The 22,168-nt window shown below is 51.2% G+C and overlaps 1 protein-coding gene across 21 annotated transcripts in view; it reads left to right on the forward strand.

The window, feature by feature from the left end:
* The window catches only part of ERI3 (ERI1 exoribonuclease family member 3), a 130,397-nt gene that overhangs the window by 41,722 nt on the left and 66,507 nt on the right, over positions 1-22,168 (forward strand). For all 21 annotated transcript variants that reach the window (XM_081488795.1, XM_081488810.1, XM_081488793.1 and 18 more), the window contains one exon: positions 3,594-3,685. In XM_081488795.1, the coding sequence (XP_081344921.1) occupies positions 3,594-3,685 (92 nt within the window). The remainder of the gene's footprint in view (positions 1-3,593; positions 3,686-22,168) is intronic.

Below are 22,168 nucleotides of genomic sequence, written 5' to 3' on the forward strand. Positions count from 1 at the left end.
AGGTTAAGATGCTGCTTCTCGTGCTCCAGCCTGAGGGAATCGGGAAGCTGTGCTCTGCCTCAGCTCATCTCCCACCCCTGCTGGCCTGGGGTTTTCAGAGAGGGAGAGAGGCACACCCCCCCACCCCACCCCCGCACTTCCTTCTCTAGGGGGAGGGGAGAGGAGAAAAAGCCTGCCGATCGCATTAGGTGCTTTATTTATCCTTAAGAGCAATAAGCCCAAAGCTCTGCCCTGATCACAGGAGCAAGCTGAGTGTCTGGGAGGATAGCGGGGCACACCTGCCCTGGAGGGAGTCCACCTGGGGGAAGTAGGGCGGTGGCAGGGAGAAGGAAGAGGATCTCTTTCTTGAGCCCATAGGGCCTGTCCCATGGGGGAGAGAAATGGAGACTGAATTTCCTGGGGCTCCTCAGGGTGGAACTAGGGCCAGAGAGACAGGTCTAGGCTCACCCAGTGGCCGAGTGTGTTCCCGGTCCCAGGGAGCATGCAGGCCCAGGCTCTGTGGCTGGTCAGGCTCTTGAAGGGTTGGGAGAAGATGAGCTCTGAGGTGTCTCCCAGCCCCACTGACCCTCTTCTTGGGTGGGGAGATTCACCCCTATGACTAAGGGGTATCCTCAGCCTGGACTGCTCTCTCCAAGACCAGACTCAAGGAGAAAGAGGGGATCCTTCCATCCCTATCTTCCAGCCAGCATCCCAGAGCGAGGCCAGGGGACAGGCAGCTTTTCCCTGGAGTGTCTCTGGCTGGGATCTTGGGAGGAAGATGCTTTTTCTGGGCCAGCACCAAACCAGGGCTGTTGAGGTTATGGAGTTTTCTCCTGGGTGGTGCTGGTTGAGGGGGAGATTGGTCTTCAGGAGGCTTTCTCCTGCTGACCCTGAGCCAAGCCTGAAGCAGGGTGGTCAGAGGAGTCTGAGTCTCACCCAGTCTCAGTGTACTTTGTGGGTGAAGAGGGGAGATTGCTGGCATTGAGGGAGTCTCTGGGGGGGGGGGTCGAGGAGACCAGACTGGGCTCCGCTTTTTCCCATGAGCCCTGAGCTGGTTTAAGAGCTGAGGAGCTAGTTCTCATCCTAACCAAGGCCCTGAGCAGATGACCGGCTGGGTGTTTGTTCAACACATTTGTTCTTAGCCGGTGTTGGATTGGGCTTCTCCACACCTTCAGTAGCTGGGAAGGCTGTCTACTGTGGGTTGTCTTGGTGGTCCCTCCAACCATCTCTCCATTCAAACAGAGAAGGGAAGGAAAAGGACAGGCCTGATTCCAAACATATGACTTCCCTGGACAGCCTCATAGCAGAAGCTGCTCACTGAATACCTGCTGCATGAGTGAATGGCCTTGGCCCTAAGCTTCCAAGGAGCAGTGAGTGCTTCCCATGGTAGAGGCCTGATCTTGCTGGGCGTTGCCTCCTGACAGTCCTGTCCTGTCCTGCTCTCTTTTCCAGGACCACTGTGCAGGAGTTGGGGCGTTGGGGAGCCCCCTAGCAGGTGGGGCACTTACCTTGGGGATTTAAGGCCAGTGAACCGGAGCGAGATTAGCTGACTTAGGGAGCTCCAGGTTTGCCTTACCTCTTTTCTTATGTAATGTCTACCTAATTTTCTTTAGGTGACCCTAGGGAAAGGATGCATGTGTGCATGCATGTGTGTGTGTGCGTGTGTGTCTGTGCAAGGGCTGGGGCCAGAGTGGCCCAGGAGACACACACTCAGCAGTGGAAGGTCCAGAATTTAGCTGCCGGGGAGACCCTTGCACTGAAGAGGATGCTCTGGGATGCACACTGTGAAGAGGGTCTGCAGAGTCTGGCCCTGATGTCCCAGGAGGTAGGGCTGCCGTAGCCATGAAACTGGATGGGACCCTTGGCCCTGCTCCAGGACTGCTTCAGCTGGGCCAGACCTCCTGAACCTCTGAGGATCCAGGAAGCCCAGGGTTATCATGGGCTGTCCGTTATCTGCTGGGTACACAGGCCTTCACAGTCTGGCCTCACCTAGTCCCCCGGCCTCAGTTCCTGCCCTTCCTTTCAGTCACTGCAGAACTCCAGTCACATTACTTCTTATTCATATTTCAATCAAGAGATCAAGAAGGGCCTGTGCTGGGTTAGGGATTAGGACAGTGAATAAGACACCTAAGAGCCCCTGCCTTCATGGTGCTGATAGTCTGGTGGGAAAGGCAGACGTTAAACAGACAGCTGCTTCTCAGACACAGGGTGTCTGTGCCTTTGCCTCCTGTCCTGTGTTCCAAGCTGTCAGGCAAACTCAGCCACCCAGTCTTTAGTTCAGTCACTTTTATGCAGCCTTTCTGATGCCTTTCCCCATGAAAGGTGGGGCTGGCCTCTGGCTCTTCTTGGTCCAGTGGCATCTTGGGTGCTTCTCCATTGATGCCTCTGTTATATTAAGATGATCTGTCTTCCTCCTCTTCCCAGCCTACTGTCTATTTTTAGGTAGGCACTTAATCCATTATCACATATAATTCACAAAACAACCCTGTAAGGTTAGTCATCCTACCTCGTTTTATAGATGAAGGAAACTGAAGTTCAGAGGGGTTAAATGACTTTTAAATGACTTCCCATCAGTGACACAGCCAGGATACGGAAGAGCCAAGGTTAGAACCCAGATGTGTCTGATTTTTCAATCCTGAGTTTCTAACGACTGTGCGATATAGCCTTTAAAAATAATCCCCCTGTGTGAGTGGCACAGCGGTGTGATCTGCTGCACTCTTGCCCCATGCCTGGGATCTTCTGAAAAGTAGGCACTGCTTCGTGAATGCTTTATGATAATTCTCTCGTTATATACTGATTTTTAGTATTTGTACTTGCAGTGTGAGTGCAAATAATAAAATGGATCCAAGGGATGAAGGGGAAGAAAGACTTAAAGTGTGTTTAGGAGCAGTTTCTTTCCCTGTCTAGGAATTGAGCTCAGCCTTCAAAAGATTCTGCTGAATTTGAATCCCCAACCAGGAGGAGAAAAATACAGATTCTGGGGCCAGTGGATGAACTTCTAGCTACTGGAGCAGGCTGTGCTCTCCTAGTTGTCAAAATGGGGCTACAACCCAGCAGAGGAGCCTCTTCTGCTAGCCTCTTGGTGAAAATTAACTTGACCTTCATTTGGAGAATAAGTAAATTAATACATTTGGTTAGTAAGCATTTGGTGGGAGGGTGGAATGACCAAACAAGTGAATGATCCTATGGATTGGAGTTCCCTGCTTGGGGGCCTCCTTCCAGCCCATTCTCATGGTCCAGGCCAGCCTGTGTCTATGCTAGGCAGTACCTTGGTTTGAGGACCAGAGGTATTTGGACTGACCTACTGGCATCTGTCCTTACCCTGTCTAGAGTGGGCTGCCAGACACTGGGAGAGTGGAGGGGCTCCCTGCCCCCCACCCACCCCTCCAGCACTTGAGCTTGTGGGATCTGCCTGCAGGGATCATCCTGCAAGGGCCTCCATAGTTCTGAGCCAAGGCTGAGAGCCCAGAGTGGAGCTCTGGGTGGGATAAGATTACAGTTTTCTCCTGCTCTGATTACAAGCAGCTTATCTGCGTTTCACTGTTGTGGCTCTTCAGAGACTCAGGAAAAAAAAAAAAGGAAAATCTCATCTGTTCTTGTTGTGTACTTTTCAGAGGGTCGATGAGTGGATGGCGAAGGAAGGCCTCTTAGATCCAAACGTCAAGTCAATTTTTGTCACCTGTGGAGACTGGGACTTAAAAGTCATGTGAGTATGAGCAGGACTCCTTTTCTGACAGGGCTTGGAACCTGTGGGACCAAGTTTTGCCTTCCACAGTCTCAAATGTCCAAGCCTACAGTGCAGCTGGGTCAGGCAGTCCTTGGATCTTGGGGCTGGCTGGGCAAGACGAGGGCTGGGAGCTCTGCCTTCTGCCTTTGGATGTTCCTTTCCAGCCCTGCTGTTGCCTTCTTACCTTTGCCAGGAGAGCTCTTCCTATTGTGGGCTACACGTTACTGCCCTGAAAGAAAGGAGTTAAAAGAGGGTCTTTAATTTTCTTCTAAACCAAACACATAGTATTTACTATTCTAAATGCTTTAGAAATAGTAACTCATTTACTAACCCTTGGGACTCTTATTATTCCTATTTTATAGATGAAGACATTCAGGCGCAGAGAGGTTAAGTATCTTGCCCAGGGACACGCAGAGCCAGAATTGAGACCCAGGCAACCTGGCTCCAGGGTCCATCTTCCTAACCACGATGCTATGTTAGGCCCTCATGTGGGATGCGAGGCCCTGATGATCCCACAGAGAGCCCCGTGTGGGGATGGGAGAGGAATGCTGCTGCCAGGTCACCAGCCTCCTCTTTTCCTCCCTTGTCCCCACTGCTTTTTCTCCTTTGTCTCCTGATCCTGCCCCAGTTCTGGAAGACAGAGCTGTTTCCTTTGCTGGGTTGGCACTTCTGCCTCTTGTCTACTCTCATGGATACTTGGCTTCAGAAAGTCCCCAGGGAACAGAAGCAGGGTGGAGGTGGGGGGGCCACTATTTGCTGAGGATTGATAGGATCAATACCTTTGTGTTCTTTGTGACTGAAGGCAGCAACAATTATTCTGTGTATGTATGTGTATGAGTTTTTGAGCATAGGATGGGGTATTGGTGGGGGTGGGGAGTCGTGGCTCTGGAGTGACATTTCCTTCCAATTCAGGCATTATTTTCTCACCAAGATCCTTTTTATGCCTTTTGGATGCTGGGCATTGAGGTGAAGTTCTGCACCCTGGTGGCTGTCCAGCCTGCTATTGGACCCAACCCTCTAGGTGAGGCAGGAGGAAGAGCAAGCCTGTATCACATACTCACCCACACACCTGTCTCCCCCAGGCCTTAGATCACGTATGCACGCTGACTGCATACCACATGCTCCAGAGCTCCCGATGACACTCATTGTTGGGGAAATTATAGGGGCTGTGCCTGGAGGCAGAGATGAGTCAGGGGAGGGTTCCAAGGAGAAGGTGAGGAGGAGGAAGGCTGTTGCTCTGGTTTACAGGGTTCCGTATCCTGGGCAGCTCTGAGCACTCAAGTGAGAAGGGACTCCTGGGGAGGGAGCTCCAACACAGGAGAAGCTATCCGGGGTGGGGCAGGATTCAGGCTGACACCCAGGCTTCTGGGGCTCGTGTGGCCCAGGCCAGAGGCCTGGTTTCTCTAGTTAGCTGAGACTCCCGCTCTCCCAGTGGCTTTCTCTCTCTGGTATGTTCATGTCCCAAACACCCAGTTTCAGCATCTTCTGTGATAGGGCTGAATGGTGTGTGCTTATATGCATATGTGAGAGCTTGCCTGTGCTTGATGTTGGGGACTATCTGGCTGGGCCTCTGAAGCTTGGGGTCAGTTTCTCCATGACAAGGAGAGGGGATGGCTGGCATTGGAGACCTTGGCATGGCGGGCTCTGGACAAATCTTGGTGACTCAGGAGGCCGCTTTGCATCTTGATGGAACTTATGTCATCAAGAAGAGGGATCGGGCTGGGGAATCAGAGCACATGTAAAAGGAAAATCAGATGTTAATGAGCACAGTTTCTGGATTACTCTTTTCCTTTACCTCCTGGAGAGAATCTGTTTCACTTTTTTATTTTAACTACTAAGGGAGTGAGGGAATAAAGGAAAAAAGGAAAATGTGAAAATGACAGCTAACGTCAATTTCAAGAACGACATTTTATGTTTCTGATCTTATTTCTTAGTTGATATTTCTATTATAATATTACTCTATCATGCCAAAAGAATTTCATTAAATGGAAGAAATTAGATCATTTGGGAGATGAAGGCAAAACAACCAGTTAGATTGGCAGAATCTTAAAATCCATAACTTGTTTAGGCACAGAAGGTTGAAGTGTGTTCCCCCAGCATGAGTGCCAGGGCCTCTGAGAAGGCAGACAAATATAGACACCGTCTCTGCTCTCGGGGTAGCTCATGGTACAAGCAAGGGGCAAGGGTATAAAAAGGACGGGGAAAGAGTGATACATTTATAACAAATCAGGAGTAAGAAATTAAGGGACCAAATACAAACAATACACCCTTTTGAAAGTGGCGGTGACTGTAATAAAGTGCAATTTAAAAAAATGTTAATGAGCACATACCATATGTCCCCCAGTCCTCCTACCCGTCTTCTTGGGTGGGAAGTGGTGTCTCTCTTTTATAGATGAGAAAACAAAGCCAAATTAAAACCTGAGGCTTAAATTGGTAGACCCAGCTAGGCATAATCGAATTCTTAAGGCCACATAGCTTCCAAAAGAGATGACTGGGGCAGACTTTGGTGGCTGGTTTGGGTCTGGCTCCTGAAGGCCAGCCAAGCTCTGAAAGCGAGAGTGCAGGGAGGAGTCAGATGTCTGGTGGCAGGGGTGGGGGGAGGAGAGCTCTGTGGCCGCCTTTTCGAAGCAGGATTCCGCATAACTGCTGGGAAGGCTCTTAATTAAATGTGTAACAAAATAAAAACAGCCAGAGAGGAAACCTAAGTAGTGCTGCGTGACGGTGCACAGCTTCTCCGTGTTCCCGGAGCCTCTCGTCAGATGGCTCTCGTCAGAAGCATCACCTTCTCACATGCCTGGTAAAGCCTGCTGATGAGCCTGACAAGGGTGGAGTTAAATTGACCTAACAACTTGTTAGTATGTGGCTCACTTCTTGTTTTGACATCTATTTTCAAAGTTAACTAAGTCTAAGGAACTCAGCAAATATTTTGATTTCCCACTCTAGTCTCTCCGAGCCATGGCTCCCTATCATTGCTGTTCCCTGCCCCCACCAGCCTCCCTCTCCTTGCAGCCAGCTTCATATCACTTTTGTTGGAAAGGGTCTGATTAGTGTGGCACTGAGAAATGGGGACTGAAGTGGCAGTGGAAATCCCACTGGAGAAAAGAAATCTCACCTCATCCTGACAAATTAATTTTGTGTCCATCTTTTGTCAGCCTGAATGGGGTGATACTCAGGTTTACGTGGGCTTTGATGCTGTCGTCACAGATTCCGCTCAGGTGGCTTTTAATACAGTGGGTGCAGATTTCATTTTCCTTCTAAACCTTTTTTAAGAAACGACGCTTGTGGTTTTGGCTCTTGGTCAGCTTGCCTTCCCTACCTGACCTACCTTTCCTTTGCCTTACCTGTTGTTTCTTGAAGCTTCTTATAGAGTTTGGTGTTCTTTCACCAATATTCTCTATCCTCAGCTTATCCAGGCTCTGTATTGTCTCTGTAAAGGGCTTCCGTCTTTGACAAAGTGGGAGGATAGGGAAGATGCAGAGTGAGGATGGACACCTGCACAGGTGCTGCCTTTGAGGAACTTACCTTTTCGCCTGTAGTTTGGAGACCTGGGTTTGCCAGCTGAACAGCAAAGGTGGCTCAGAAGCTAGGCCCCAGGGTTTCCCAGTGGCATGTGGGTTTAAGAAGAGGAACAGATCAGGAGGCCTGGGGGTTGTGGAGTGGGCTGGGGGATAAGAAGAGCTGATATGAGGGTGGACCTGATCCTCCGTGCCTCAGGGGAAGAGGCCCTTTGGAGGAGAGGGTCAGGATTATCAGACCCCGCCGTGGAGGAGCAGGGTCCAGGGGTCCGCTCCAGGTCTGCCGGGAGGGCCCTCATGCAGCTTCCTCTCAGCTTGGGAGCAGGGAGTTTTCCAGCCATTGGAGGCCAACTGTGTGAGTGCAGGGCTGGCATTTGACTTGGGTCTCTCCCCTGCTCTCCTTGTGCAGTTTGCATACCACACCCTTCTGTTGGTGCTGTGCAGATGCGGACCAGAAAGTCTAGAGATCAAAAGATATTTAACATTTAACATAAGTTTGTGTGAGACCATCTGAACTAATATTTTGCAACGAAAAACTCAGCACCTGGGTAGCAAACTGTTTGAAAAAAATAATGATAATTTATAAGAATGGCAACTGGAGGAGAACACTTAATACTAGGCTGTCTAGCCAAAGAAAATGAGATATATTTCAGTTACTTCAATACTCGGACATGAAATTTTTTATATTATTTTGTTCTTAATCCATCATGAAGAAGACCCAGTCAGGAGGCAGGTGGAAGCACCTCTGTGAAAGTCACTCCTGAATTCATACTTTTTTTTTTTTTCAGATGATTGTACCCTTTCCAGACTACATAGCTCTCCCTTCTTGTTTCAAGTACAAACATTGTCTCTGAAAAAAAAAGACACTTGCTCAAATTATCCTACTTACTGTTTGATATGGGGACACATACTCAACAGGGACTTGGGCTTCCCAGGTGGCACTAGTGGTAAAGAACTCACCTGCTGATGCAGGAGACAAGAGATGTGGGTTTGATCCCTGGGTCAGGAAGATCCCCTGGAGGAGAGCATGGCAACCCTCTCCAGTATTTTCGCCTGGAGAACCCCATGGACAAAGGAGCCTGGCGGGCTACAGTTCATAGGATCACAAAGAGTTGGATACAGTTGAAGTGACTTAGCGTGCATGCGCGCGCACACACACACACACACTCACACACACACACTCACACACACACACTCACACACACACACTCACACACACTCTCTCAACAGGGACTGCTGAGGGTCACGCAGCAGAACGGTGGGAGAGCAGAGAGTGCTGTCCCCTGGAGTGAAGTCCCATGGCAGAGGAAGCACATGCTGGGGAGAACTCTGTGGGGTACACAGTATTTCGTGGGATGTGTAGGTGAAGTTTGAAAGGCTTGCTGGGGGTCATCCTGGGCCCTCTTGGCATCTCTCATCAGTCTGACTACTTCCTCCTTCTTGAAGCACTCTTCATCTCTACTTATGTCTCCTGTTTCTCTGACTTTTTCCTCCCCTTTCCTTTCTATGATACTTTTTTCCTTTTCTCTTAAATTTGGTGTTTCTTAAATACTGGTGTTTCTTTGATCTCTCTCCTAGCTGTCTTTTCTTTTTATCCTACACACTCACACTTATGGGAGTGATCTCATCTATTTCTCAGCTTCAGCTCTTCTCTGTATGCTGTCTTCTCATCTTTTCCTCTGTATGAGAAATGGAACCAACATGCAGCAGTGATCCCACTGGAGAAAAGGAATCTGTTCCCTCTGCCATCTGAACTCTGAGCCTTCATATCCAGCTTCTCTTCTCTATCTTACCTAGATACCCTTAAAGCTTGTGCTTAGTTGCTCAATCGTGTCCGACTGTTTGTGACCCCATCAACTGTAGCCTGTCAGGCTCCTCTGTCCATGGGCTTTTTCAGGCAACAATACTGGTGTGGGTTGCCATTCTCTCCTCCAGGGAATCTTCCCGACCCAGGGATCAAACCCGCATCTCCTGTGTCTCCTGCATTGCAGGTGGATTCTTTACCTGCTGAGCTATCAAGGAAGCTTTAAAACTTAAAGCTCAGGTGTTATTTTTCTCCCAACACCTTGTCCTCCAGCATTTTCTTGAATAATGACTCACTGGTGCCATCTACTCAGTAGTTCTGTCAGAAAACTGAAAATCTTCCTTGGTTCCCCCCTCTGCTGCTGCTGCTGCTGCTAAGTTGCTTCAGTCGTGTCCGACTCTGTGTGACCCTATAGATGGCAGCCCACCAGGCTCCTTCGTCTCTGGGATTCTCCAGGCAAGAATACTGGAGTGGGTTGCCATTTCCTTCTCCAGTGCATGAAAGGGAAAAGTGAAAGTGAAGTCGCTCAGTCGTGTCCGACTCTCAGCGACCCCATGGACTGTAGCCTACCAGGCTCCTCCGTCCATGGGGTTTTCCAGGCAAGAGTACTGGAGTGGGGTGCCATTGCCTTCTCCGCTGGGGCACTGAGAGGTAAGTAGTTTGTCAAGGGCACACAACCACTTTGTAGCAGGGATTTGAACTCTGGAAGCCGCATGTTTGACTGCTTGGGTTTCTGACCATCTGCTTCTGTCTTCCATCATGGCTTTGGGGTTGGTGGGAGTGCCCTTCCTCCTCTTCTTTGTTTGCACTGAGTGATGGAGCCTTGGGATGTTCTCTGACACCCTGGGCTTCTGGTACCTGGGCTGGTGTTGGTTGGAAGCCTGGACCGTTGCGTTCATTTTGCTCTGGGGGACATGGTTGGCTGGGAGGTATGGTGGGGTATGGCTTGGGGCTGTCTAAGAGGCTCCTTGCTGATCTACAGATGAATGAATCCTCAGATCTGTTTTAAGGAAACCACTGCCATTGTCACTTTGGACACCTCTATCCTATAGTATGCTTGGAAGCACGTGGGGCATCTCATTGTGTCTCTAAGCACCTGAGAAATTTGTCCATGGGTTTGCCAGTTGTCCCGGCATGGAGCTGTATCACCTTTGATTAGCAGCCTGTTGGGGGAAGGGGCTTGAGTCAGAACTCCCTGGCAGTCCTGACTTGTCTCATTTCCTGATACTTTTATCTGTCACCGCAAGCGCTTGGGCTCCCCTCCTGAACTAATTAAGTTTGCATGTGTTTAGACACATTGCCAAATAGGGCTTAGCAAAGCGGAACTGAGCTACATCTCTTTCTGAGTAGGGAAAGAAGGGTATATGAATGCTTCACCACGAGGGCCAGGGAAAGCGTGGACGACACGGGCCTGTGTGTACAGATGATAGGCATTCTGCCCTGGCCTCCCTGGGACACAGCAGGCCTGCAAAGCAGCCTTCTGATTGGCTGGCAGTAGCAGCTGAGGGCCCACCCTCCATCTTTCTAAGTGAACTGGGCGTTCTTAGAGGGCCGAGGGTGGAGGACAGGCTCTGAAGTAGGATTTTTCTCCCAAGCAAAAGCAAAACTGAACAGCAAGTTTAATGGGACTTGCGGGGGAAGTTTCTAGGCCTGTGTGCTGTTTGCTACCAGGCTGAACCTACCCACCTCCATGGCCTGAAACCACCTGTGTGGCTAGCAGAGTGCAGGGTGGCCGCCTCTCCAGGTCTGTGAGAAGTAACGTTGGAAACATGGGCCACGTTTTCCTTTTTGCCTCGAAAACCTGTCTTCAAGACCAAGGCAATCTTTTGCCTTGAAGATTCCAGACCACCCTTCTCAGTCTCATGATTGCTGTGGGGTGGCTCCAGGGAGAGAGAAGTAGTGTTGCTCAGGATCCCCCCACCCTGGAGGTGGGGTTCAGCCTAAGGGGTCAGCACAGTGTGGTGCTGCAAACATGTTTCCACGTCAGACTGATGCCTGCCTTTTCCTGAGCGCTGGGTAGCCCGAGGTCTGAGATGCCCAGTGGCCAAACATACTTGGGTCCTGCCCACACAACTGCAAACATGGGGCCTTACCATGTTGTGGACTCTTCCTCTGAGGTAGGGAGTGAGGGTATTTCCCATAGAAAGCGAGAGAAACAGCTGATTGCTTTGGTCAGCACTTTGATATAGCTGTGAAGCCAATGGGTCAGCTTCCTGGCCACGAAGAGGCTCTCGGTAAGGCGAGATCAGCTCAGAGTCAGGCCAGGCTCGCACTGCACACCAAGTGTGTGGGGGTGGGCTAGGGAGGGGCTTCTGGAGGTTGTACAGGAATTCTGGGCCTTTGAGCTGCAGCCTGAGCCCAGAGCGAACAAGAACCAGACCTTCTGCCCTCCCTTTAGCTTCCCTAGAGCCCTCTCGTCAGCAGAGGTGCATTGGGTTAGCCCCAAGAAGGCAGCTTGCGTTGATGGGGTCATGTTTCAGCTGCAGCTAATCCAAGTCACTCGATATAAATCTCTCCCTGCCGCCTCCCCCCTCCCATCCCCAACCCACAGACAGGGAAATGAATCCTGGCCCTCGCCCTGAATACATCATGGCAGGCCTGCCTCTAATGAGAGAGGGCCATTCATTGTGGGGTGAAGCTCCCTGCAGAGCCTAGGATGCCATTAATTAAAGAAGAGCCACCTGAAGCCAGTCGTGCGGCGCAGCCTGCCACGCTCAGATGGAGTGGTGGTGGGGTAGCCTCGTTAGCCTGACAGCTCCTCGGGCCCAGGGTTCCTGGGCACTGGGGAGCGAGGGGTGCCCCGCCTCCACCTGAGAACTCGGTCTCTGGAGCCAGCCTCCTCACAGATGCGAGCGAGCCCCTTCCTGCACCTATCTTGGGGCCGGGACCTGGCAGAAAAGGGACTGCTGACGGTGGGCTTGGCTAGGGATTACCCATCTCCGGCGCGTGGGCCTTGGGGCAGGAGCAGGTTTCTGTGAAGTCCGAGCAGGCTCCTGGCTCCCAGCTGGCGCTCCCTCCCACCCTTCTCCACGCGGTCCTGGAGCTGCGGGTTGGCAGGCCGGGCAGCCTGCAGCCTTCCCTCAGAGCCTGAGTCCAGGGAAGGACTGGAGGGACCTTAGGCCCGCAGGGACACTCTGGGAGAAAGAAGCTCTTCCATCAAGTCTGCGGGCACGGCCCCTCCTGGGCAGACGGCACCTCTGGTATTACAATTTCTGGGTATTTCTAGGCTGCAGGCTGGGGCTTCAGTGGTAGATACTTCTCCTTGCCCCCTGGGAAGGTGTTGGAGGATCTTAAGCACTTCAGTGGTTGTGGGAATCCCTGGAGTGGGAGTTTTGCTCAGTTAAAACCCTGATAAAAGACGGAGGTGTTTATGTAGTGGCCAGCCAGGTGCTGAGATGTTTCTGGTGGTGGGAGCCTGCTGCAGCACTGCTGAGTAGACACCTCTTTATTGCTTCATTGGTCCTGAGGTGAGTGTGGCTGCCAGGTGTCTGGTCCCCAGTCTGATGGATGGAGTGCCCCTCAACCATCCTTGAGGGTCTTACCGCCTCCTCCTCACTGGCAGGAGGGGCCTTAGGCACTCAGACCCTGACCATCACCCAGAGCTGGAGTAGATCAGCTGGTCTCTGCCTGGCTTGTCAGGAAGACAGATTGTTTCTGTGTCTGTGGCTCTTCTGGGCAGTTTCTGGAAGTCTGGTTCTGTGCTCCGTGGAAGAATCTGATAGGCTCCTTCAGAGAGCCTCAGAACCAGCAGGGCATGGCTTGACCAGGGTGCCAGCTCTACTTCTGTGGAATCTGCGTGGTCTGAAATAGAGGCTGCATGTGGCCTCCAGCTAAGACTTGGGTGGCACTGCTTTGTGTTTTGAACAGTTTTGCACCTTCGCAGGCCTTGGCCATTCATATGGGCCCTTCTGTCCTCTGGCAAGGGCTTTCCAGGTGGTGCTAGTGGTGAAGAGCCCGCCTGCCAGTGCAGGAGAGTAAGAGACACAGGTTCAATCCCTGGATTGGGAAGATCCTCTGAAGGAGGGCATGGCAACCCACACCGGTATTCTTGGCTGGAGAATCCCATGGACAGAGGAGCCTGGCAGGCTACAGTCCATAGAGTCACATGGAGTTAGACACAACTGAAGCGATGTCCTCTGGAAAACAGAGAGTGAAGAATGGGCGGCTTGTGTCCTGAACTCCAGAGAGAACTCCTGAAGTTCCACTGTTGATGCTAGAAAATATTTTTGTATGGATGAGATACTTTTTGCATGACTCTTGAGACCCAACTTTGAAAAAAATTTTTTTACCGTGACTTCCCCAGCAGTCCAGTGGTTAAGACACCACACTTTCAACACAGAGGGCTCAGGTTTGATCCCTAGTCGGGGAACTAAGATCCCACATGCCGTGTGGTACAGCCAAAAAAAGAAAAAGGAAAACCAAAAAAAAAAGTTTATCATTTTAGATATGAAAGTATAAAATAGGTACAGTAGGGTACATCCAGTACACAAGTGTGAAATGGGCAGCTCAGTATATTGTTATACATGTATATACCTGTGTACTACCCAAATCAAGGTGAGCTTTTCCCATCATCCCAGAAAGCTTCCTTGTGCCCCTCTCCTGTCAGTAATGCCTTCCTCCTTCCAGGTAACCACTACTCTGACTTCTGTTACTTTTGCCTCATTTTCTTCTTTTTGGCTTTCATATACATGGAATCATTCTAGATGTACTCTTTTGAGTCTGACTTCCTTTGCTCAATGTAATATACAAGAGATTCATCCGTGTCATTTTATGTATTGGTAGTTCAACCTGTTTATTGCTGGGTAGGATTCCATTGTATTACTATACTGCAGTTTGTTCTTTTGTTGGACTATATACCTTCTTTTGGTCTTTCCGTTCATGTTTATCAAGTGCGTATGTGAATGTTCAATCTGATACAAGCATCTGCCTAGTCCTGTCAGCTTGTCCTAATCTCCCTCATCCTTTTAAACCTAATTCCAGCCCCTTAGACATGTGGTCTTCCCTTGTCTCTTGTGGAGTCTGCACTGGCCTCCCTCTTTTCTAAACCCCCATGATAGAGGTTGACCCCAGGGCTGTGGAAGTACCCTTTGAGCCCTAGTCACCCATTTATTTATTCTTTCAACAGATATTTATTGAATGTCCATGATATGTCTTATACTGTTCCAGGTACTGAGGACTTAGTGAACAAAGAGATAAAACTTCTGAGTGTCCTGCCTTCGTGGGGCTTTCATTTCAGTGTTTGCAGCCAGCACTACCCTGTCTTTTGGACGCTGATGCCAGGAGACTCAGAGTCTTGTCTAGGCTCCTTTGTCCCCTGGGATTCTGTAGGAGCTGCGTGGCAGTGGCCCATGCCACTTTGACAGGGCCTCTCTCAGACTTTTGTGGGCTTTCGTCTTCCTTTTTTGCTGCTGTTACTGCTGCTTGGCAATGAAAGGGTTTCTCAAGATTGGCGGGCGCCTCCTTGCACTATCCTGGAGTCCGATTCCCTCTGTGAGAGGAGAGAATTAATCTCCAACTTTCCATGCCTGTAAGGTGAGTGACCTCTGTTTTGTCAGCGCTCGCCAATCTGTCCTCTTAATTCCCAGCCAGGGTAATGTAGACATTACTTTGTGTTAAAGCAAGCCACCAGCTCTCTTGGTGCAGATTCTGTCCTGATCTAGGTAGCTCAGAAAGGATCCTTGCAGGTGCTCAGGCACCTGAGCGTCTTTGGTCCTGAACAGTGTTTGGCAGGTTCAAGGAGGGAAGATGCCCTTCCACTGTGTATTCCCTAACCACCATCCATGCCAGCGAAGCGGCTGCTTCTGAAATTGGTCACTATGATCAGGTTCCTGAGAGCATGGAGGAGGCTGTGAACACCCCAGTGAGGAGGAAGTCAGGAAGCAGAGGGCTGGGAAGGTGTGGGCCAGGGAACCCAAGGCTGCCGCTGGCAGAGTGGCCCATGCCTAAATGATCCATGGACTCTGGGGGCTTAGCTCTGTCGGGCTTTGGGAAGGGCACCTGTGAGCGGGTGGGGTAAATTCTCTGTCCCTGGCTAACGGGTGACACGACTCAGACTTGATAGTTCTGTAAAACTGTTTCTTCCAAAGCCTGCAAGGATGTTGGTTTGGGGAAGAAAGCCAGCCAGCCCAGAGAGTCCCGGGAGCCTGACAGGCCTTTTTCTCTGCGATTCTTTCTTTCAGGCAGCCCGAGGCAGCCTGTCTCTTTGTTAACAGAGTGACAGCAATGTGACACCATGGAAATAATTACTAACAAATCACGGTGCTGACTGCAAACAGCTCTCTGTCTTCAGAGGCATGTCAGGGTGCATTAGAGCAGGACTGGAGGAGCGGCACGTGGGGTCTGAGGCGCAGCCCGTGCTCAGACACTCTCCTCTTCTTCCCCCACCCTGACCCCTTGCTGCTTTGTCTGACTTTCCTTCTCGTGGCCTTAACCCAGTCAGTCAGCTAAGGGACCCACTGGATAAGTAAGTGGCATGTGGCTTCCTCTGGGCAAGTAGCTGGGACTCCCATCTTTGCTAGGGAACACCTGGGTGTGATGGGATGGTTAGATAGCATCACCGACTCAATGGACAAGAATTTGAGCAAACTGGGAGATAGTGGAGGGCAGAGAAGCCTGGCATGCTACAGTCCATGGGGTCGCAAAGAGTTGGACACAACTTAGTGACTGAGCAACGACAGCCTGGGTAGTGAGGAGATCCAGGAGTTTTTCTGTTATGGGGCCCCCAAAAGGGTGGAAGGGTGTTCCATTTTTGATGACTCTCTACCAGTTGGGACCAGCTTCACCTGCTGATGGTTTTGGTGTGGAGAGTATTCATGCTAGCTGGACCCATAATCTGGGAGAAGCTTTGCATCTCAGTATTGGCTCTGCTCCCTTCCCCCACAGCCCTGGATTCTTCTTCAATTGCCATAGTCAATTTTGGGTAAGTCGACTTTGTCCATTCCCTCTTGGTTAGCAGAGTGATTGCTCTGACTGTCAAGGCTGTAAATAATGTTCTTGGTGTGTGTGGCTGGAGGCAGCCGTGTGGGGTGGGGAAAGGAGTGGAAGGAGGAGCAGCACTCCACTGGCTCCCTCGCTGGCCCCCCTCCCCTCTCATACAATATTTATCCAGGGATGGGAGTCAGATGCAGCGACCTCAGGGTCACCCAGTTAAATAGCTTCTGAACCTCCCTGCATTCTAATTGCTGCAGTTGTCCTTTGCTCTGGAGACTTCTCCTCCCCATTGTCTGCTGAGGCACACGCTAATGGCTCTCCTCCCTGGCCCTGCTGGGAGGCAGATGTGGGGTGGGGTGATGTGGAGGGAGGGAGAGGGCTCACTGCTGCTTCCTTTTCCCCAGGGATGAGGGAATCTGGGGCCTATTAACAAGTGGCTTCAGCAAGGAGGAGCACGGTCCCCTGCCTTCCTGCTGCCGCCTCCCCAGAGCTGGCTGGAGGAGGCCCAGGAGGCGGGCCTGGTTGATGGGCCAAGGAGTTTTGCCCATTTCCAGTCCGATAAGCAGAACTGTGGGACTCGTGACTCCTGGCGGGCACAATCCATGGGATCGCAAAGAGTCGGACACGACTGAGCATGCACATACGAGCAACTCCTCTACAAGGGGCAGACCCTTGAGTACTTGGCTGAGGAGCATCATCCTATGTTCCAATGGTCCTACTTCCATGGCTTGGGAACTTCTAATGAGTGGTATTTCCTATTGGGATATATTGCATTTTGCCCATAGATTGGTCAGATGCAAAAGTCTCCTTGGTCCCTGGTTGGTTTAGATGATTGATGATGGTAGCAGGTGTGCTGCAGTTGGTGATTTAAGAGTGGCACTTGATGCACGTCTTCACCGGGATCTTCCTGTAAATGTCAGTTACCACCCATGGCAGCTCTTGTCTTTCGAGGAATACTGTTAGAAACTGCCATTGAAGGCACTAGCCACTGTGTATCCTGGAAGAACATTCCAGCAGGAGCCAAAAGTGAGCCCCTGTTGAGAGTTGCTCTGGGCCCAGTAAGGACTGTGCTGGGGACTCTGGGGACCACCAGGTGATCAGGAAAGAAGGAGCAGCATGTGCAAAACCAGTTGTAGGCTAAGTAATAAGTAAGGTAGAGCCTGAGAACACTACCGAGAAGATACACAATGAATGCCATGAGAACCCAGAGCAGCACAGTAGAGATCGAACAGGTAGTATTTTTAGCAGGAAACTTAAAAAAGTAAAATGTTCAAGAAAGCCCAATATTACAAAATATATAAAAATTGAGCTGCTCTGGTTGAAGCTGGGGCAAGACCCTGCCCATTCTTTGTCTTCCCACCCTCACCAGTCCACAAAGTAGCTCCATGTCCCTCCTAGAACACTAGAGCTCCATGGAGCACAGTTGAAAATGCCCACCAGAAGTGTGACTCTGTAGGCTAGGTTACACATTCTGAAGGAGTCAGGGGAGCCAGGATCAGGGCAGAGGAGATCAGTGGGGTGAGGGGAACAGCTGTGTCCTTGAAGCAGAGGTCAGGCTGCCTGCCGCATCCCGAATGCTTGCAGGATGCTCTGTGTGGAGCCTCCAGAGGGCATTGTAGGCCAGGCAAAGGGTCAAGATGGCCATAGGCCAGATGGAGACTCTAGTGGGAGATGAGTGAGGTATCTTGGAGACCACTCAAACTGCTACAGAGTGCCTGAGCTGAAAAAGCAAATAGCTCACCATCTGAGACACTGACCAGAATGTGCTAGAAACCTCCCAGCACCTGCCCACTCTCCTCCCCCAACCCCACTCCCTGCTGCCTGCTGGGGCCTCCGCCATTCCACCTGCCCAAGTCCTGGCAGCCACTCCAGCACTTCTCGCAGCCACACAGGTGGGCACCGTGCCTTTTCCCTGGAAGAACAGCAGCGGGAGAGGCTCTGGAGAGGTGCCTGTCTTATCCTTTCACTGGAGAGGGGGTGGTGAGATACACAGTATTTGATTTCGTGGCGTATTTGTGGCACTGGAGAGGCACATGTTATATGTTCCACAGGGTGTTTGTGGCTCCTGTGTGTTGTGTGTGGTTATTAATACGGGCTCCACGAGGGAGAAATGGGAATAGAGATAGGTGGCAAGTGGGCCAGAAAGCTGTGGCGCAGGGAGGTGCGCTATACACATACAGAACCTTTTGGAACATCTGCTTGCCTGTGGGGATTTGAGGTTGGTTTTCTCTGGGAAGACAGGCAGCTTGGCCTACAGGGCGTCCCTCTGCACCCGCCTGTATTCTGGTTTCTGTTTGGGAACTCTCCAGAGCAGCATGTCTGGGAACACTTGCAGCTGTGCTGCCAGACCCAGACGCAGGTGACGGCCTTTAGTCTGTACCATAGGGAAACCAAGAGGAAATTAAATGTCATTTGCCCCCTGCACAGCAGGTCATTGCCAGATCAGACACTGCTGATCAGAGCTGTGCGGAGGGCACCCGAGGGAAGGCTCCTGCCTGCAGCCATGCCCTCTGAGCCGTGGAAACTCCCAGGTGATGGCCTGGCTCATGCCCAGGGCTTGCTCTACCAGGCTGGGTTCACCCTGGCCCAGAGCCCAGCCCTGTGCTACATGGCAGCTGTGGCCCATGCCAGCCAGAGATGCATGTGTCCCTGGGGGAGGGAGCAGAGGGGCAGGGCAGGGCAGGGCCTGGCAGTTGAGGGCACTCAAGAGCCAGTGTGTGGTCAGCCCCTCCTTAGAGAGGTGTGTGGTACTTTGGAAAGATCAGGGCCTTTAGAAGTGAAAGAGACCTGGGTTTGAGTCTTGGCTCCACTGCCTGCTAGTTGTAGGATCTTGGGAAAGTCACATTACTCCCTCCGCCTTTATTCCTCATCTGTAAAATGGAGGGCATAATAAGCTCTGACTCCTGACATCCATGGCGGAAGTAGCTTCCAGTTTCCTCACCCCACCTCCCTAGATCTGGGACAATCTAGGAGCCCTTGCTCCTGGGTTCAAGTGAAGTGAGTTGGCTGAAGTTGCTGGGAAGTGGAGCAGGGAGGGAGTGAGTCTGGTCGACTGGTACTCTCTCCCTGCACGAGACTTTTCTTCTTGTCCTCCTAGTCCTCTCAGCCAAGCATCCCAAGGCCGATAAGAGATGAATGTGGTTGATGGTGGTCACCTTCTGTTGGGGAGCTCAGCTGGCTCGCTCCAGCCTCACACTTGCACTCCCCTTCCTCTTTGGGAAGACCTCAGGGCTCGTCCTAAGCCCTCCCCCTCTTTTGCCCTGAGTCTTAGTGGTGGGCATAGTTCTCAGTTCTTCAGTGGCATTTATTCACAGGGCTTTGGGAAGAGACATTTTAATACTGTGAGAGTTCTCCCTAGAAAACTCCCCACCCCCACCCCCACCCCCATCTAAGGCATGGCTGCTGGTGGTGAAATTCATTAGTGTTCCCTGACAGGCAGTGGCGACAGAGGCGAGCGCTGTCTGCTTCCCGCTCCCTCGCTCTCGTGCTCCTGCTTCACGCACACTGATATTTAAAGCTGATGGGCTGCTTATAGACTTCTTGTACCATGACAAGTTTGGGGAGGGGGATGGGGGAGGAAGAGACAGACAAGGAGCCAGCTGTCACGCTGGTATTTCAAACAGTACTCTCCCCTGACCCTTTGCAGGCTCCGGCAAGTGTATCATCTTTCTGAAGCCTGTGGTTGGAATTGTAACCTGCAGCCGTCCCAGAGGATGGGGGCAAGTGTGGAGGCCAAGGGGGCCGAGAAGTCGGCAGTGCATCCTCCCAGGGCTGTGGGCAGGCAGAGAAGAGTGGAGGGACAGGGAGAGAGGGAGAGATAGGGAGAGAGAGAGAGAGAGAGAGAGAGAGAGAGAGAGAGAGAGAGTGTGTGTGTGTGTGTGTGTGTTAGAGCAGAGGGGATTGATGCTGAATCTTTGTAAGTGCTCCCCAGCATTGCTCTCCCAATGGCAGTAGTCTCTCCTGGAGTGATCATTAGATTCATACTGTGGTTATCTCCTAGGTGGTCCTGAAAGCTCTGCATGTCTAGGAATCACGGTTGCTTGCCCTCTGCCCCCTGAGGGTCCTGGATCTCAGTGATACTTGTAAATATGTGGTTTCAATTGAGGTAGAAAGTTCTCCCACTTTGTGTGTAGACTGGGGCCTTGGCTTTTGTTGCCTCCTATTTGCATGCTGAATTTTTAGATTTGGAGAGTGAGTACCAAGGTGCCTTCTTCATCCACAAGTCCTCCCTTCACCCCCAAGCTTCTTGGAATTCATTCTGGCAACTGTTGAGTGGTTTTGGATTTCCCCGACTGTCATCCCCAGAAAACTTCTCCAGGAGCCTTTTCCTGACCCAAGACACTGTCTTCTCAGTGCAGGCGGCTTGGAAGCATCTCCAAAGGCAGTTGCAGGTTTGGTCTCAGCTGACCTCCTTACAGCCAGGATCCCTTCTGTAAGTGCTTATTTATGAAATGTTTCCCTTGGCTGGCTCCTTTAACCTTCACAGAGCAGGTCATGGAGGTGATATAACTTGCCCAAGGACACATGGTCATTTGACCAAGTTTTCTTTTAGTGCGGTAGAACCACAGACCTGGTCCTTTCCCCCATCAGGGGCCCTTCTAGCTCCAGGGTCTGCAGTGGGGGAAGTGATTGGGGAGCAGAAGTGACTCCTCCACTCCCTGCTTTTTTAGCCTTGTCAGTGCTGTCAGTACTCTCGTTGGCTTCCTCACTTTCAGCATGGCTGTGTCTGTGTGTGTGTATGTGTATACACTCCTGTTGGCTTCCTCACTTTCAGCACAGCTTTGTGTGTGTGTGTGTGTGTGTGTTTGTGAGAGACAGAGAGGGGTTGCTCACTTCCAGCACAGAGCTCTGTGTGTGTGTGTGTGTGTGTGTGTGTGCACGCACTCCTGTTGGCTTTCTTACTTTCAGCACAGCTCTGTGTGTGTGTGTGTGTGTTTGTGAGAGACAGAGAGGAGTTACTCACTTTCAGCACAGAGCTGTGTGTGTGTGAGTGAGAGACAGACAGACTGAGAGGGGTTACTGGCCATCTCCTGGTGGAGGGTGGGGCCAGAATGTCTTTTCTCTCTGTAGACTGAAGTGTGTTCTTTTTTTTTTTTTAATTTGGTTTTGCCTGGGTCTTCATTGCTGTGCAGGCTTTTCTTTGGTTGTGGTGAGCAGGGTCTACTCTCTAGTTGCAGTGCGCAGGCTTCTCACTGCAGTGGTTTCTCTTGTTGCAAAGCACGGGCTGTAGGGTGCTTGGGCTTCAGTAGTTGTGGCTCCTGACTCTAGAACACAGGCTCAGTAGTTGTGGCGTACGGGCTTAGTTGCTCCAGGGCATGTGGAATCTTCCCGGACTAGGGATCGAATCTATGTCTCCTGCATTGGCAGGTGGATTCTTTACCACTGAGCCACCAGGGAAGCCCTGAAGCGTGTTCTTGACTGTCCAGGATCATCTTTGATGGGCTCACCTCCTATACCCTCGCTGCCCCTCTCCTTCCCCCACACCCCACACATCATCCTGTACGTTTCTAGTAGGTGTTGCTGGCGCAAGGCATTGCTTCCCTCTCCCTTCCTGTCCTTGCCTGGCCAGGAGTGGCTGGGCTGTGTCTTCTACCATGGTGTGTCTTGCAGGTGAGATGGAGACTGGCCGGCTTTGATAAGTACGAGGCTCGAGCATTAATTTTTTATACATCAGCAGAGGCCAAGTGAGTGAATTCAATTATGAGTCTCCTTTCTCTCCCCCCTCCTCCCTGCCATGTGGTGGTTCTGAGCAGAGACTAAGGAACCTGTTGAAATGAGAAACCCTTATTTCCTGGCTTGACCCCCTCACTAATTCGGGTTAAATTGCTACGTGATTGCAGTGGTGCCACATTGTACCTGCCTCTGTTTGTCTAAGAGGATGCAGTAGGGGTGGAAGGACCAATTTGTGCAGAGATAAAAGGTGTCATGGGCAGATAACTAAGGTCCCAGCCCCATGCCTGCTCTCACTGCAGCTCGGCTGGCTCCATGTAGAAGCCCAGCCTTCCCTGCTTTCTTCCTTCTCTCCTCCTGCTCATATTTTACCTCGATGCCACAGCATAATGATGCCCTGTGTAGTGGGGGAGGAGATAGGCACCTCTGGCTGACAGCCCTTCCTGATAACCAAATTCTAGCCCATCCATCACCAGCTACTCTCCTCAACTTGAGGAAAAGTGATCATGAAAGGCGGGCCGTTTATCACCCGGGGTCTGTTTA

This window comes from Giraffa tippelskirchi, chromosome 5 (genome assembly GCF_054371585.1).
Source record: "Giraffa tippelskirchi isolate mGirTip1 chromosome 5, T2T-mGirTip1v1.2.pri, whole genome shotgun sequence".
NCBI lineage: Eukaryota > Metazoa > Chordata > Mammalia > Artiodactyla > Giraffidae > Giraffa > Giraffa tippelskirchi.